Source organism: Cottoperca gobio, chromosome 5 (genome assembly GCF_900634415.1).
Source record: "Cottoperca gobio chromosome 5, fCotGob3.1, whole genome shotgun sequence".
Taxonomy (NCBI): Eukaryota; Metazoa; Chordata; class Actinopteri; order Perciformes; family Bovichtidae; genus Cottoperca; species Cottoperca gobio.
Window position 1 is genome coordinate 9,571,128 of NC_041359.1, and position 14,592 is coordinate 9,585,719.

Here is a 14,592-nt window from a genome sequence, read left to right on the forward strand (position 1 = left end):
TCTTACGTCATCCTGTTTAACATAATTGACCAAACGCAGAGCTATCATCTTTGTTCTCTTCCATCGATATCATTTTTCATCTTCTGACCAATTCTTCAGCGACTTAAAATGGCGCAGCAGTTTGTGCAGACTCAAATCAAAGGAGACAAAGTGGTGCTGTTCATTAAGCCCACGTGCTCTTACTGCGTTATGGCCAAAGACGTTTTGTCCAAATACAAATTCAAGCCGGGACATTTGGACTGCATTGATATAAGCGGACGCGGCGACATGGACAACATGCAGGACTATTTCCTGGAACTCACCGGAGCCCGCACGGTAAACGCAAAGTTGCTTTGTCATTGTGTGAACAGCGGAAGTGTCACTTTAAAACCCTGAGTTTAAATGTGTTCACATAATGAAATGATGTGTCCCTTTTTTATACGTTACAAAGTTAAGGCAACTTTAACCTCATACACCACAGACGATAAATGAACGCTTTTAATAACGTCTGTAAAACTAAAATAACTTGTAGCAATGTTAGCTATATATCAGCTATGATGAGTTAGAGCAGGGGTCGGGAACCTATGGCTCTTTCGATAACGCAATATATGGCTCGCGAGCCATATATGGCTCTTTCGATAACGCAATATATGGCTCGCGAGCCATATATGGCTCTTTCGATAACGCAATATATGGCTCGCGAGCCATATATGGCTCTTTCGATAACGCAATATATGGCTCGCGAGGGGGGGGGGTCAAACTCAATCACAGAGAGGGCCAACATTAAAAACTGGGACTACGTCGAGGGCCAAACACGGTCCACATGTATTGAACAGGATACACATAAAGTGCAAAAAGATGTGGAACATATTTAAGTCAACTGCAGACGGGTTGCTGAGCAGTTCAATTAAAATATCTGAGCAGCAAAGTCAGCAAATGCTCTCAGTGCATCAGCAGAATGCTGTCGGGAACACAGCGGTGGAGATGTTTGTCAGTGTTTGGAAACACGTAGTGACCAAAGTTTCCTTCTGCATCCGAGTCTCCCACAGGCAGCTTGGCATCACACATGTCTGTGATCACACGGCCCTGAAGCTGCAGGTTTAACAGTGAGATGCTTCGTTATGTCGCACAAACAGTCCAGCTCACATCGTCCCAGAGATCTGTGGTGTGTTTCCCTTTGCTTTCCAAAAACTTCCATTCCATTCACATATTTAGATACTTCCTCGAATGGTTGTGCCATGCATTGATTTAATTACCAAAACCGGCGGGCCAGTTATGACAGACATATATTTTCTCGCGGGCCGGATATAATTGCCTTGAGTTTGACACGCGTGCAGTAAACACTGACACGTGCACATAAATGGGATAAATAACGTAAGCGTTTAGTTTATTTAATAAAAGAGCACGTGTTCAATGAAACACTGATACTGCTATTAGTACTCGGAGACGTGTTATTCTTAAAAAATGCATGCATAAAGTTGCATTCAAATTTATTAAATATATGGCTCTCAAGGAAATGCATAAAAAAATATTTGGCTTTTATGGCTCTCCCAGCCAAAAAGGTTCCCGACCCCTGAGTTAGAGGGACACACTTCTGATTAATTTGCTGCATGGTATTTGTTTAGACTACAGTTTCCCATGTTATCTATACTAGAGGATTCAGATTTGTGGGTGACTGTTTTACTATTATAAATTATTATTATTATTATTATTATTATTATTATTATTATTATTATTATTATTATTATTATTATTATTATTATTATTATTATTACTACTCCTGCAATAATGTAAACACAGAATTGTATCGTGGTAGTGATTCGAGGTGGAGCTTGTTTTTAATAATTTGCTATCAATCTGCAACTAATTATTACTGTCTTATTTTATTTATTTAAAAACGTATAGGTATTATTAAACTTTGCAATGATATTCATTCTAATTAAACCTCTACCCACTTTTCCAACTATTCCTAATACTTCACCATCTTCTTACACATTTAAGCGATCAATGCAGTGTAGCCTCAGCTTTTCAGGATTCACACCGCAAATTCAAGTTGTGCAATAATCTGCTGATTTATTTTCTCCATTAATCAATTGACTGTTTGGTGTGTAAAGAGAAAATAATAACAAAGTCCCATCACAATCACCCAAAGCCCAAAGTGATCACTCCACAATGCTTGTTGTTGTTGACCAACCAAAAGTCCAAACTTCCAAAATATTCAAAAAATATATTCAAAAAAGGAAAATCAGCAAAATCTCCACATTTAAGAAGCTGAATATTGCCAATTTTTTTGTTGTTGTCATTGCCCATAATGGCATTGCACACTTGTTAAAGGAATAGTTACCATAGTATCAACAGTATGGCAGAATCTCTGATGGTAGCAAAGATGTGTAAATATTGTCTCAACGTATATAATCGTCATATCAAAATCATTGACTGCATATTCACCTGTTGCATCCCCCTTTCTCTTGTATTGATATGAATGTAGGTCCCACGGGTGTTCATCGGTGAGGTGTGTGTTGGAGGTGGCAGCGACGTGGCGGCGCTGCATAAGAGTGGTAAACTGGAGACCATGCTGCAGTCTATTGGAGCCCTGCAGTGACCCGCTCCACACATCCAGGTACAGAATAGAGTCACACACTCATATTAAGGGACAGACGGTGTCTGGCTGTGGAAAAAACGTAGAGTAAATGAGGGAAGCGTTTGTAATTGCAGGCAGGAAAAGGAGGTGGGTGTTGCCCCTCAGAAAGTCATTAAGTGTGTATATTGGAAACCATAAGCTCTCATTAGTGGGGAAATAAATAAATTAAAGGAAATAAGACTCCCAAGGAAGTGCTCAAAGAGATAAGAAGTAATTGCTCGGTGGTTTAAAAAAAACAAAAACCCGGGAGTGAAATCTGCTCTAGGCCCACACTGTTTCACGTACTGATGGAAGTGAACAGATGGGTGACAAATTGAAGGAAGCACCTGAATAAATGAGCGAGGAAGCAATAATTAAGGAGATGCTTTATACACCTATACAAGATTTTAAACATGTTATAGTGATGTTAGACAATCGGCCTGATAATGGCCTGACCCAAAGGAAAAAGCCTGTAAGCTATGATCGGACGGTCCAACTCGTTGTCCAGCATGTCTTTTCGCGAAGTCACAGCGAAAATGAATCTGTGATCTCTTAATCTGACACAGTTTGAAAGACATCGTGTAGTCCGGTCCTAGAATTATAAACAACATTCTCCACCAACATCATCAAACTACCAAATGAATGAATATCTTTTGGAAGACTGATATTCATCCTTATTACAGTGTATTATGGCCATTACAGGTATACCAAAAAAAAAAAATATATATATATATATATATATATATATTACCTACAATGGCCCTAATATTATGGAGCTGGGCGAGGGCATAATAAAAAACTAAAATCTAGTTTATTTTGCATATTTTAGAGTTTTGTTCTTGTAAATTTACCTCTAATCTCAAATAATATATTAATTAAAAAAATATATATATTTATAAAAATATATATATTTATTAATTAATTTATATATATATTTATTAATTAATTAATATATATATATATTTATTAATTAATATATATTTATTAATATTTATTTATTAATATTTATTTATTTATTAATATATATTATTATTAATATATATTATATGAATATATTAATATATATTTATATTAAAATATATTTATTTATTATTTTTACCTACAATGGCCCTAATACGCCGTCATACATCCATTTATGCCATTGAGCACTGAAGCTGTTGTGGAGGCTGGTTTTTATTTTATTTTGTCATCAATCTGAGAGAAAGGGAGGGAGATGCAACTTTCCGTGACAAAATGAATGCTGTACAATAATGTACAGGCACAGCGGAGCGCAGACATTCATCCAGTCTGTGGTTTGTTCATTCTAAAACATGTCTTTATTTAAAGTCAGACGTGGTGTTATCTACAGTCTGTACAACACTGGCCATGTGGAGCCACATGTGTGGCTGCAGCACTGGCGTACACTTTGTTTCACAGTCCACTCTTTCAACTGTTATTCACTCGTTGTCTTAGTAGAGTAGATTGGGAAATATCCGAGGTTTTCATAGTAGACATACACTTATATTGTGCTGCAGCAGCAGGTTAAAGGTACCAACTGATATCAGAGGTACACTGTCAAAATCTCACAGTACTTTATACACAGCCTGCTGATGCACCTCTGCTACTGTTAATGAATCCACTGAATAAAAAACTGACCTTTTGATCTTCTGTACCCGTCTTTATAATCATGCTCCTTTTGTAAGTGAATACCAGTGAAACAGTAGACTGTAAAATGGTGCAACCCAGTTGTCTCTCCTCCGACTGTAAAAAATAATAATCATGTTCACATACAGTATAGTTTACAAAAATAATTGCAGCACCAATAAATCATATTCTCGTTATGATTAAAAACAACTTCTCAAATAAAAATAAATATTGTATATCCACCCAGAGGCAACGTGGCTTTTAGTGTTCCAACGTATGTTCATGATATGGTTGTTTTTTTCCTAAATCTTTATACCACTTCTGTACAAGTAGATGCTACAAAAGGCTTTTCTTCTTCATGTGACAAACAGAAACAGACCGTTATTAGTTGTTATTGCAAATAGATAAGGAATAGTTTCAACATTATTTCATATTAACCTGCTAAGGAAATGGTGTTAAAGTCCGGCTCACATGTAAAAACAAACAAACATTGATTTGTGTCCTGGATTTGGTGAATTGGAGTTTTGATGCAGGCAATGTGTATTTTAATTAGAATATTTAATGTCAAGTCATTTCTGAGGGAAAGTAAAACAGCCTTTTTTGACAGACAATGACCAAAATAAATTCCATGTCACGTGGTAATAAAATCAGTCTGACAGGGAGACACTCGCTGATGTTGCATCACACATTTGAAAGAATCAAATAAACAAAACTGTAATTGAATTGGTCCTGCTCGTCTGCTAACGGCGTTTCTGACGGACTACAGATGAAAATGAGAATAACTGTGCAACCTGCAGCATCGCCAGTTGCTTTCATCTCCGCTCTCGGTGTTAATGTAGGTCAGCGCTCGGCTGAAATACTGATCGAGGCTCGAGAATTATTTCAGCTTAAGCAATGCTGAAAGTGCACACACTGTTTAGGACACAGATGCATCATGGGCCAAGCTTTAATTTGTCCAGCGTACAGAAGATACTCCGACATCCCAAGGTTTCCATTACAGAAGAAAACTGCAGTTTCTTTCCTGCTTATTCAAACTGAAGTCACATAACTGTAGTTTGAAGCAGTCTGCACATGGTCCCTGTCGTTCTTTTCTCCCCAACAGATGTGTGGTCATGTGATATATATCTGTAAGCCATTTCGTGTCCCTGTTCATCGTTGAAATCCTCCATTTTGCATCGTCAATATAAATAAAATCTTTCACAGAGCCTCTGGTCACTTAAAATTCATATTGTGTTTTAAGGATCAGTCATTTTGTATTGCCCATGCTGGAGTAGTCATTACACAAAGGATGCACAGTCGTTCCTCCAGGGGGAAGAGGGGCGTGTCACAGCGGTGCGTGTCACTGCTCCACACCGCTGTCCTATTGGTTAAGGAGTCTGATGACCTCGGCAAAGTGTCCCTCAGAATCAGCCCTTCATCCAGCAGAACAGTTTCTCCGCATGTTGATGACTCGTCTCACTCTGTCATTATTTTCTCCCTCCTCTGCTCTCCCCCCGCCCCGCTTTCCACAGGTTCTAGGCATCCAGGTGGGGTCACATGACTATGCAGCGGGACTTGCGTAGTTTGCGTCGCCGCTGCTGGTACTCGCTGAGCTCCTGCAGGTAGCCTCTGGACGGCCAGCGTAGCCTCTCCACCTGCTCACGCTCCTCCTCTGGAAAACACAAAACAAATGTATAAACTTCTGCAAACACAACTCTACTATTACGACAAGATTTACTTTGCTTGGCACAAACTCACACTAACACAAATGGCAATAACTCCTTGGATTGTTGCCATGAACACGGCCGACGAGGCTGAAATATCTGATCAGATTTTGTTTACACCAACAAGCAACAGAAGACCAACGGTGATCGATCGCATGCTGTCTCCTTATCCTGGCCTTTGACTTCGCTTGTGCCCTTAAGTACCCGTCCAATGACCTTAAACGATTCTTGTGTGTATGACTAATGATGATTATAAAATGTGCTACTGCTACTTACCTGTGTACTGTTGCTGTTCTATTATATAACTCCAGCATAACCTTGTAGTATAAGCATACTATAAGGTTGCATTATTCTGAGGGGCGGACAGCTCGCAGTCTAATACATGAATCCTGCCATATTGTGCTGTATGGCAGGAGAGCATAACATACAGGGGTTTTCTGAAAACTCACTTTGTATTCTCCAGTGTTTTAATTCACAGCTGATTGATTGACACCTTTTATTACACCTCCATGTATTTTACAAACTGTTTGGCCATTTAAACAAAAACAAAAGCAGCCAACCATTCGCTGCACAGAGAGAGACTAACCTGCGGTACTGTGTGGAAGAACAGATCATCGAAAGCCTGGAGGCATTTGGACTTAATTATTTTTCAAACGAAGCTCTTAAACTGTTGAAATCAGCAGTTTAATGTTTCTATCGCTCTGTGCAGCTACAAGCATCACTCACAAGGCTTATTGGAATTCATTTACTACCATTTATTTTCTATGTCTTTATTTTTGGACTGCAGTTTATACTACATAACATACCTCAGGACAAAACCACTTTTCTTTCCTCTGCCGTCAACACATTTATATTTCAAGATTTAGTAACTTCGTACAGGTATTTGGGAGCGGTATAAAGTGTGCACATAAGAGCAATATAAAGTATGTCAGGGGGAGCCTTAAGAGAAAAATGGAATAAAAAAAAAAATCAATAAGGTTTGCTCGAGTAAAACAACACTACATGGTCATTCATTTGATATCTCGACAAACTCTGGCTGCAAGGGCCTTACATGTTGGAGCCTCTTAGTCCAAAATGTATCGAACACATTTGTTTTGAAGCCGGAAAAAAACTAAATCTTTCCCTTAACACACGTCCGTTGCTTTATCTACCCACTGCTGCCTTGTGATCGCTTTTTTACAATTATTTACTACGTGTTTAAAAAACAAAACAAATCCCACACTGACCTGAGAGCTCCAGGAAGTCGGGTTTGTGACTGAAGATCAGGTAGTTGTTGGCGATGAAGTGAAGGAGCCAGACGTACAGCTGCTCTGCATTGTGGCACTGAGAATCAATTCAAACGCACAGATTATGCCAAATAATCATTCTCTTGAGAATTGATACTTTGACAGAACCATGAATATCTGTTGCAGATGGAGGCCTACGGCTACTGCAAGTCAGAGAGTAAAGCTTGACAGAAAAAAACATTGCATTGGGCAATTTCTAAAAAAAGCAGTAATCATTTTACACAGACAACATGTCGTTCATGCTCTCTATTCATCTCTCTACACTCAAAGTTGCACTGACCTTCGCCCGGCGGAGTAGTCGGATCACGCTGATGCCCGTCGACGACAGCTCTCTACTGGGCATGCTCTGAAGGTAAGCGCACACACACACTTCACACAGATGCTGCAGACGTTTCACCTGGTACATCTCGGCACAGACCAGCACGGCCATGGCCTGCAGCACACTGGCTGTAAACACAAGTATTACACTTACATTGTTTTAACGTGGAGATAACATTTTATTCCAGGTGTATACTGCTGGACACATTTCAAGCATGTGGCCTCTGGAGGAAAGCAAAGGCTTAAAACGCTCCCTGAAGTAAAAGTGTTTTTATGATTATTGCTCCAAATGTGTTTGGAACAAAGCCATACCTGGATTGCCTCAAGCAGCTTTAAACAACCATAATAACAAAATGACTGTGTCTATTTCACACACTAGAAGTCTTATTATTTACAGCCACATCCAGCAGAGTAGAAACACATTGACGTGGTCGAATGCTGTGTGTGAAAGACCGCGTGGAAATACGACAAAAGCCCGAAAAGGCAGCGCTCACGAATACTTTTATACTGTATTAACAATGGATAAATGAGCCACGTGTGTGAAAAGTGTTGCTTGTAGTGACAAACAGACAGAAAAAGTATACCCAACTCCGCACTGAGCATTTTAGCGTCTTAGTGTCATGCATGGCAACTGATTTAAGATGAAATTGTCGGATTAAAGAGTACCCATTATTCATCAACGCATCAGACTGAACTTCAATCCAGCTCAAACAGGCAGAAATTGCTTTGTGTCTTTATGTCTTCCGTCCATCCGTCCATCCATCCGTTCGTCCATCCATCCATCCATCCGTTCGTCCATCCATCCGTTCGTCCATCCATCCATCCATCCGTTCGTCCATCCATCCGTCCATCCATCCGTCCCTCAGTTCGTCCATCCATCCATCCGTCCATCCATCCGTCCATCCGTCCATCCGTCCATCCATACGTCCATCCGTCCGTCCATCCATCCGTCCATCCATCCGTCCATCCATCCGTTCGTCCGTCCGTCCATCCGTCCATCCGTCCATCCATCCATCCGTCCATCCATCCGTCCATCCATCCGTTCGTCCATCCATCCATCCGTCCGTCCATCCATACGTCCATCCGTCCGTCCATCCATCCGTCCATCCATCCGTTCGTCCATCCGTCCGTCTGTCCATCCATCCGTCCATCCATCCGTCCGTCCGTCCATCCATCCATCCGTCCATTCATCGTCTACCGCTTATTCGGGGTCGGGTCACCAGAACAAATATTTTCCAATAGTACTTTTCTTCCATATTGATTACAGAGTGCTTTTAAAGAAAATGACAGAATGAACCAAATCTATCCGTTTGAATCAAAAACATAATACTGACAAAATACAAGAATATAAACATCACGTATTTATGGTTTTATTTTTCTATCGTGTTGTCCTATATTTAAGCACAGCCCTCTCTCTTTGTTCAACCTCTCAGATTGTGCATCAGTTTGATGGATCCTCTATAGAAATCTCGTAATTACAAAGATTACAACACAAATGATTATCTCATGGACTGAATCTCAGCCGTTAATAGAGCTCAGAGTCGAGTCACGTTGAATACGAAACATAAATAATTTCACGTTGCTCTTCCAAGCTGTCAAATGGCATTCCTTACATGCAACGTCCACATGTTCCTGATGTAACTTCATTCAGTCAAGCCCCATCCTTCACTCCCTCCTATACATCTGAACACAGTTAGCTGAGCAGCAGCTCTAAACATAACAATGTATTCAACTATCACACAGTATGTACAGTATACGATGTTTATCTGAGGAGAAATACTCCTCCTTTGATTTGACTCCCTCAGTTTGTGCCGCTGTTTGTGGAGTTACCTTGTTTTGACCTTGAGTGCTGAGCTCTTACATAACAGTGCAGCAGCCTCTGGAGCTGTTTCATGCCTTTCATTTCCTGTTCCCATGACTCAACCTGAAGCTGTATCTCTGGAAACAGCTTGCGTACCCTCCCAGCACCTAAGCTGAATCTTAAGGAGTTGCTTGTTGAGGTTTTCATGATTTTCTTCATCAAAACATCTCTTGCCACAAAATAAGGGGATTGTCAGCTCTCAGTAGCTGGTTATTCTGAACGGATTATTCTGAGTCTTTATATTGTCTGTTCAGCAGCTTCGTTATATAACAATACTGGAAGGGAAGATGACAGACAGTGCTGTAATTAACTCTGTAATTGTAAGTTTACAGTTTTAAGGCTTTATCTATTAATTAAGGAACGTAGCATATTGTTTTTTCTGCTTCCTCAATCTGTCATTGTGTAGCTGAGAAGCTCGATGCAAGAGGGACTACAGTTACTTGTGATGTCACCATGGACGTCATGAAAGCACACGCACTAACACACACACACACTACAACCAAAGCCCTTTTAGGCATGACTGTAAGAGCTCGTCATTCAAAGCTGCATTAAGTCATCTTGTACCACTCGGGGGCAGAAACACTCAGAAATAAACACAGCAAGAAGCTGATCCAGTTGTTTTGGCTAACCTGTTAACAAATCGTTAGCAGACACAGAGCAGCATGAACATTGCATTGGAGTCGCTTTGGTCAGTATTCACTGGCATTTGTGGTATCTGGGTCTCTTTCTAAACGTTTGACTGTGTTCACCAGTTCCTTGTCTCTACGCCATGTTGCCACTAAAAAGGTAGCACACGATCGGCGTGTGTACGCCTGTGGAGCTAGAAACGGCCAAAAGCTGCTCAGAGCTGTTGATTTTCAGAGGAATCAACAGTATCAGCTTTCATGCTACAGCTAAACAGGGGAGGCCACAGGAACACGTTAGTGAGGAGATGCAACAGTGTGGAACATGTGAAATCCTTTATCCGTCCATTGCTTTGAGTTCCTGAGCGATCACCTCATCCCAATTAGCATGTTGTTTTCTACTGAATGGGACAATTCACGGCATTGTCTCTTCAGAGTCTGGATGCTGAGGATAATATGGGGATTCTGGCCTAAAAGCACAACGATTGCAATCATATTTGATATGATAAGGTTATCTGCAAGTGTGTATAATGCCTGCAGTCGTATGTGATGAGGTTCATCCGACCTTGCAAAGTGAAGTTCCTTGACAAAACATAATTTGTGTAAAAGTGTCTGTTTTGTCTCGTAAATAGAGCACTTGGCTAAACGCTGGCGTATAACTTGATTCAGAGGTAAAAATGCAAATATTAATTAATGCATCTTCAAGGTTGTAGAAACACTTTTTAAAAAGATTACATCATTGCCACCACCAGAGAGAATTATCAGCACTAATTACTTTGACAGTGCAGCGCACGGTGTGACAGAGGAAACAACAACACATTTGGGGCCATGAGTTGGCACCAATAAAAGCAGATGAAGCCGTGATGCCACAGGTTTATTTTGTCATCACTAATTCTAATTTAATTTTAAGCTCGGTGCTGTTCTCCGCGAGCCTCCTGAGACACTGGCAGTATGTCGCAGTCACACAGATGGTTGATGGGACTTGTCAGCTGCGCTTTTGTTTTGGGCTGTGCTCACTGAGGGAGGCAGGAGGACACCGCCGTGCCTCTCTCTCTCTCTCTTTGGTAATGGTGCTTATTTCTGCGGCACATTAAAATGATATCAAAGGTCCATTGTCCTTCTGTGACAGACTGCGTCATTTTGTTAGTCACATCCAGGGCATCTAAAGGGACTTTCATCGCAGTCACAAATCAATGAACTGTCTATTTAGAGTTATTATCCCTTATTAAACTCTATTTTTATTTACAGCAATAGCCTGAGAGTGTAGTTATAGACAAGTGAATGAATAACACGCTGACTGAGGGTTTCCCAGTGCAATCAATTTCACCACCGTACAAAATCTGCTACAGTTTGAGGTCAGGAGATAAAAAATATTTATCCCATTGGAGATGTGTTTTTACCTAAAACTTTCAACCTTTTAATCTTATTGTAATACAGACGTGGGGGTCACAGTGGCTTGTGTGCAGTAAACTCACCAGGACAGCAGGAGTCAGTGTAGAGGTACTCCAGGAAAGACAGGAAGGTGTCCGAGGAGACTCCGTGGATGGGCACCACTCGGCTCCGGGCCTCTGCATATTTCCCACTAAACATGGCCGCCATGACGTCGCAGCGAGCCACCAGCACTGCTCGGTGGGCTGGCAATACACTCCCTTAAACACACACACACACACACACCACAGACACGAAAACATTAACATCTAAGTTTAGAATTTCAGCGTCTCAGAGTCCCAAAGAGCTGTGAAGGGATTGGCCTGAGTATGAACTGTTAGAGTCTTGACTGATAGTTACAGAATGCATCTTTGATCTAATAATGTTTGGAGACGATCACAAACACATACTAATCTTGAATATTTTTCAACAAGTGACAGGCTTCTAGTATCAGCGACACATCATCATCAGAAGTGTAGAGGTCAAACGTAATTCAGTTTGGCTTGCTATGAGTGATGATCTGTCATAATGGACCCTTTAAATGAACAGGAAACAAATGACATGTAAAGCCTGGGCACAAGTCCTGTCATTAAGTGCCATTAACAGCCAGTCACAGCTCTCACCACATCCATCAGCACACTAGTGTAAAAAACAACAACCAGAAAAGCCCAACACATTCTTGTAGACATTTTTCTCTGTGACCTCCAAGAGTTTAATTCGCAGCTCAAAGGCACAAAGACCAGAAAGGCTCACTGTGTTTTTTATGAGATAAATATTGATTAGAAGATGCTCTGGGCCATTATTTTTTGGATTTCATCCTTTAATAGAGAATGGGCTAAATGCAGCTCATGCAGGACGAGCTTCTGGGAGACGACCTCATCCCTGCCACATCGTTTTTTTAATTTTGCCTCCAAATGTATGCCCAGGCCCGGGACTGAGATCATAACTCAATCACGGCTAATTAAATGTGACCTTCCTCTGCGGTGTGACGGTGCGAGCATTTGTAAATGTGTCCAGCAGATAAGCGTTGGCTCACCTTGCACCATGAAGATGACGTCAGAGTAAAGAGGAGAATTGAAGAGGTTGACAAGAGTCTGGGGGCCGAGCTGAGCCGCCCTGGCACTCGGGGTGTCCCTGGGGCCCTACGCGCACACACACACACAGAGACAGAGACACAGAAGAAGTCAAAAGAAACGTACAGAGAGAGTTAACATTCCTCTGCTGCATGTCAGGTACTAGTTAGCAGCAGAAAAATTGCTATTCCATTCATCTGTCCCACCTCCCCTGTGGAATACAAATGGCCTCTCTGCCAGTCTTGCTTAGCGTTGCCCAAACATACTTGAACTGCAATGCCAGGAAGGACACGGCGGCACTGAAAACTGACTGGGAACCACACGCTCGTCCAAACTGTGTATTTATTAACACCTTCATGCTCTTTATAAGGATTCACAGGACTGCATTAGGCATTAGACACCGCAGTGCACAGGAGGTGAAATCAGCGTGAGAACGGCTGTCAGTGTGTCTTTTTGGAGTGCATGTCCTCAAGTGTGTCGTCAAAGTATCCCATCACCATCCTGTGACCTTTCTCAGTCAACTGAAGCACAAAGAACTTCATATCCTCGCACTGCTCTGCCGCAGAGGGAAGCGCTCGGCAAACAGAGAGTCTTCAGTAGCAGGCAGCAACAGAATGGAGCCTCTTTGATTTTGTAAATACTTGGAAAAGCTTACGGGAAAAAAAGGCAAATTTCAGCCGGTCTTCCCCGCAGAGTGAGGTGTCCCAGAGGTGTTTGCAGAGGACGAGATGAAATCACAACAGGACATTAGGGTGTCTCATCGCGTTAAAGCCGTCTCTCTGTGCGTCAGCTCGTCTCAACACCGCCTCAGGTAGAAGACCTAGTTCCATCCAGATGGGTTGGTGGGCCATGCATGGTGCCAACGGCTTGTCAGACGCAGCCTTGTCATCTCTCCTGATGTCTCTAATGTTAAAATCTGCTGCCTGCCTATTACACAGAGCCGCCTTATGTTTTTTAAATAGACACAATACGTAACAGATGTGACGCTGCAGGTTTTTAACATAATGTTGGATTTCACGGCTGACATCCAGTGTGAACTTGTGTTGCGCTTCAGCTGCTTTTGAGAGCATCGCTTGTTTATTTTGTCCTAATTCCCACAGTATCTGAGAGGTGATATGGGCAGTGATTATGTAAATTAAAATTCTAATTATAACCACATTATTACTGTGCTGTTTTTTAAACAAGGTCTTGCTAATTAAGGCGCTGTTAGTCTGCAGCTACAAAAACATGTGTTTACACCTTCAAAGGGGAGTTCGACACATTATAGATGTTTAACCTCTTTTCGAGCAGAGGGCTGTTATCGCACACATCATAATATATTCCAGTCTATCCTGCAAATTAATTGTATTTTTATGTTTAATATAAACTTTTGTTACGGTCACAGCCTTATTTATCTGCGGGGGATTACTTTGTGGATGCATGCACCTTGTGTCCCTATTTAAGTATGCAGATTTGGATGTGCGACCGCCGCCTCTTGATTGGCTGCGGCGACACCTCCTCCTCCCACCTTGATGGGCTGTGATTGGTGAGCACCTGTTCCGGCTCTCCCATCCGAGGCGCACTGGAGAGACCGGTGACTACAAATGCCAAGCCAGCTCGACAGTCGGGGCTGCTGGTGTTGTCAGCCGCTATGCCTCGTACTCGTGTGTGTGGATAGATTCTGTATATCGCATATTGTCGGTTAAAGTTCTGTGTTCTGTATCCTATGTGTTGGAACTAGGATTACCTTTGGCGTTAATTGATTAGAAGTTTGCAGCGTTTTCTGTTAGGCACTTTAGGGTGCCCCGGCGCTGTTTTATGTTCTTTTGTTGTCAGGTTTTCACCCCGAGTTTGTTTTGTTAGTTTGGCTTTGATGCCTTATTTGCTCTTGTGTTAAGAGCCCTCCTTTTGTTCTTTGTGGCGTAAGTTAAAAGCAATTGTTTGTCAAATTGTCCACCATATTTAATAAATATATCTTATTTTACCATCAACATCTGGTGTCTGTTACTCCCTTTTCCCTCGCCGAGCTGGGTCGTAACAACTTTAAATGTAAGCAATGTCAGGTAAAACAAGCTGAAGTGTAATTTGTTACTTCTTCA

At 41.5% G+C, this 14,592-nt stretch overlaps 2 protein-coding genes across 2 annotated transcripts in view; one reads left to right on the plus strand and one right to left on the minus strand.

The window, feature by feature from the left end:
• On the plus strand, positions 1–6,200 carry glrx (glutaredoxin (thioltransferase)). The gene is made up of 3 exons (XM_029431366.1): positions 1–315; positions 2,468–2,599; positions 5,734–6,200. Exons 1-2 carry the CDS (start codon positions 109–111, stop codon positions 2,579–2,581), a joined length of 321 nt encoding a protein of 106 aa, XP_029287226.1. The 5' UTR covers positions 1–108; the 3' UTR covers positions 2,582–2,599; positions 5,734–6,200.
• rhobtb3 (Rho related BTB domain containing 3) overlaps positions 5,153–14,592 on the minus strand; it is a 25,094-nt gene continuing 15,654 nt past the window's right edge. The window contains exons 9-13 of the mRNA XM_029431367.1: positions 12,478–12,583; positions 11,489–11,662; positions 7,492–7,658; positions 7,152–7,248; positions 5,153–5,873 (exon numbers count right to left, since the gene is read on the minus strand). Of these exons, the coding sequence (XP_029287227.1) occupies positions 5,755–5,873; positions 7,152–7,248; positions 7,492–7,658; positions 11,489–11,662; positions 12,478–12,583 (663 nt within the window). The 3' untranslated portion in view covers positions 5,153–5,754. The remainder of the gene's footprint in view (positions 5,874–7,151; positions 7,249–7,491; positions 7,659–11,488; positions 11,663–12,477; positions 12,584–14,592) is intronic.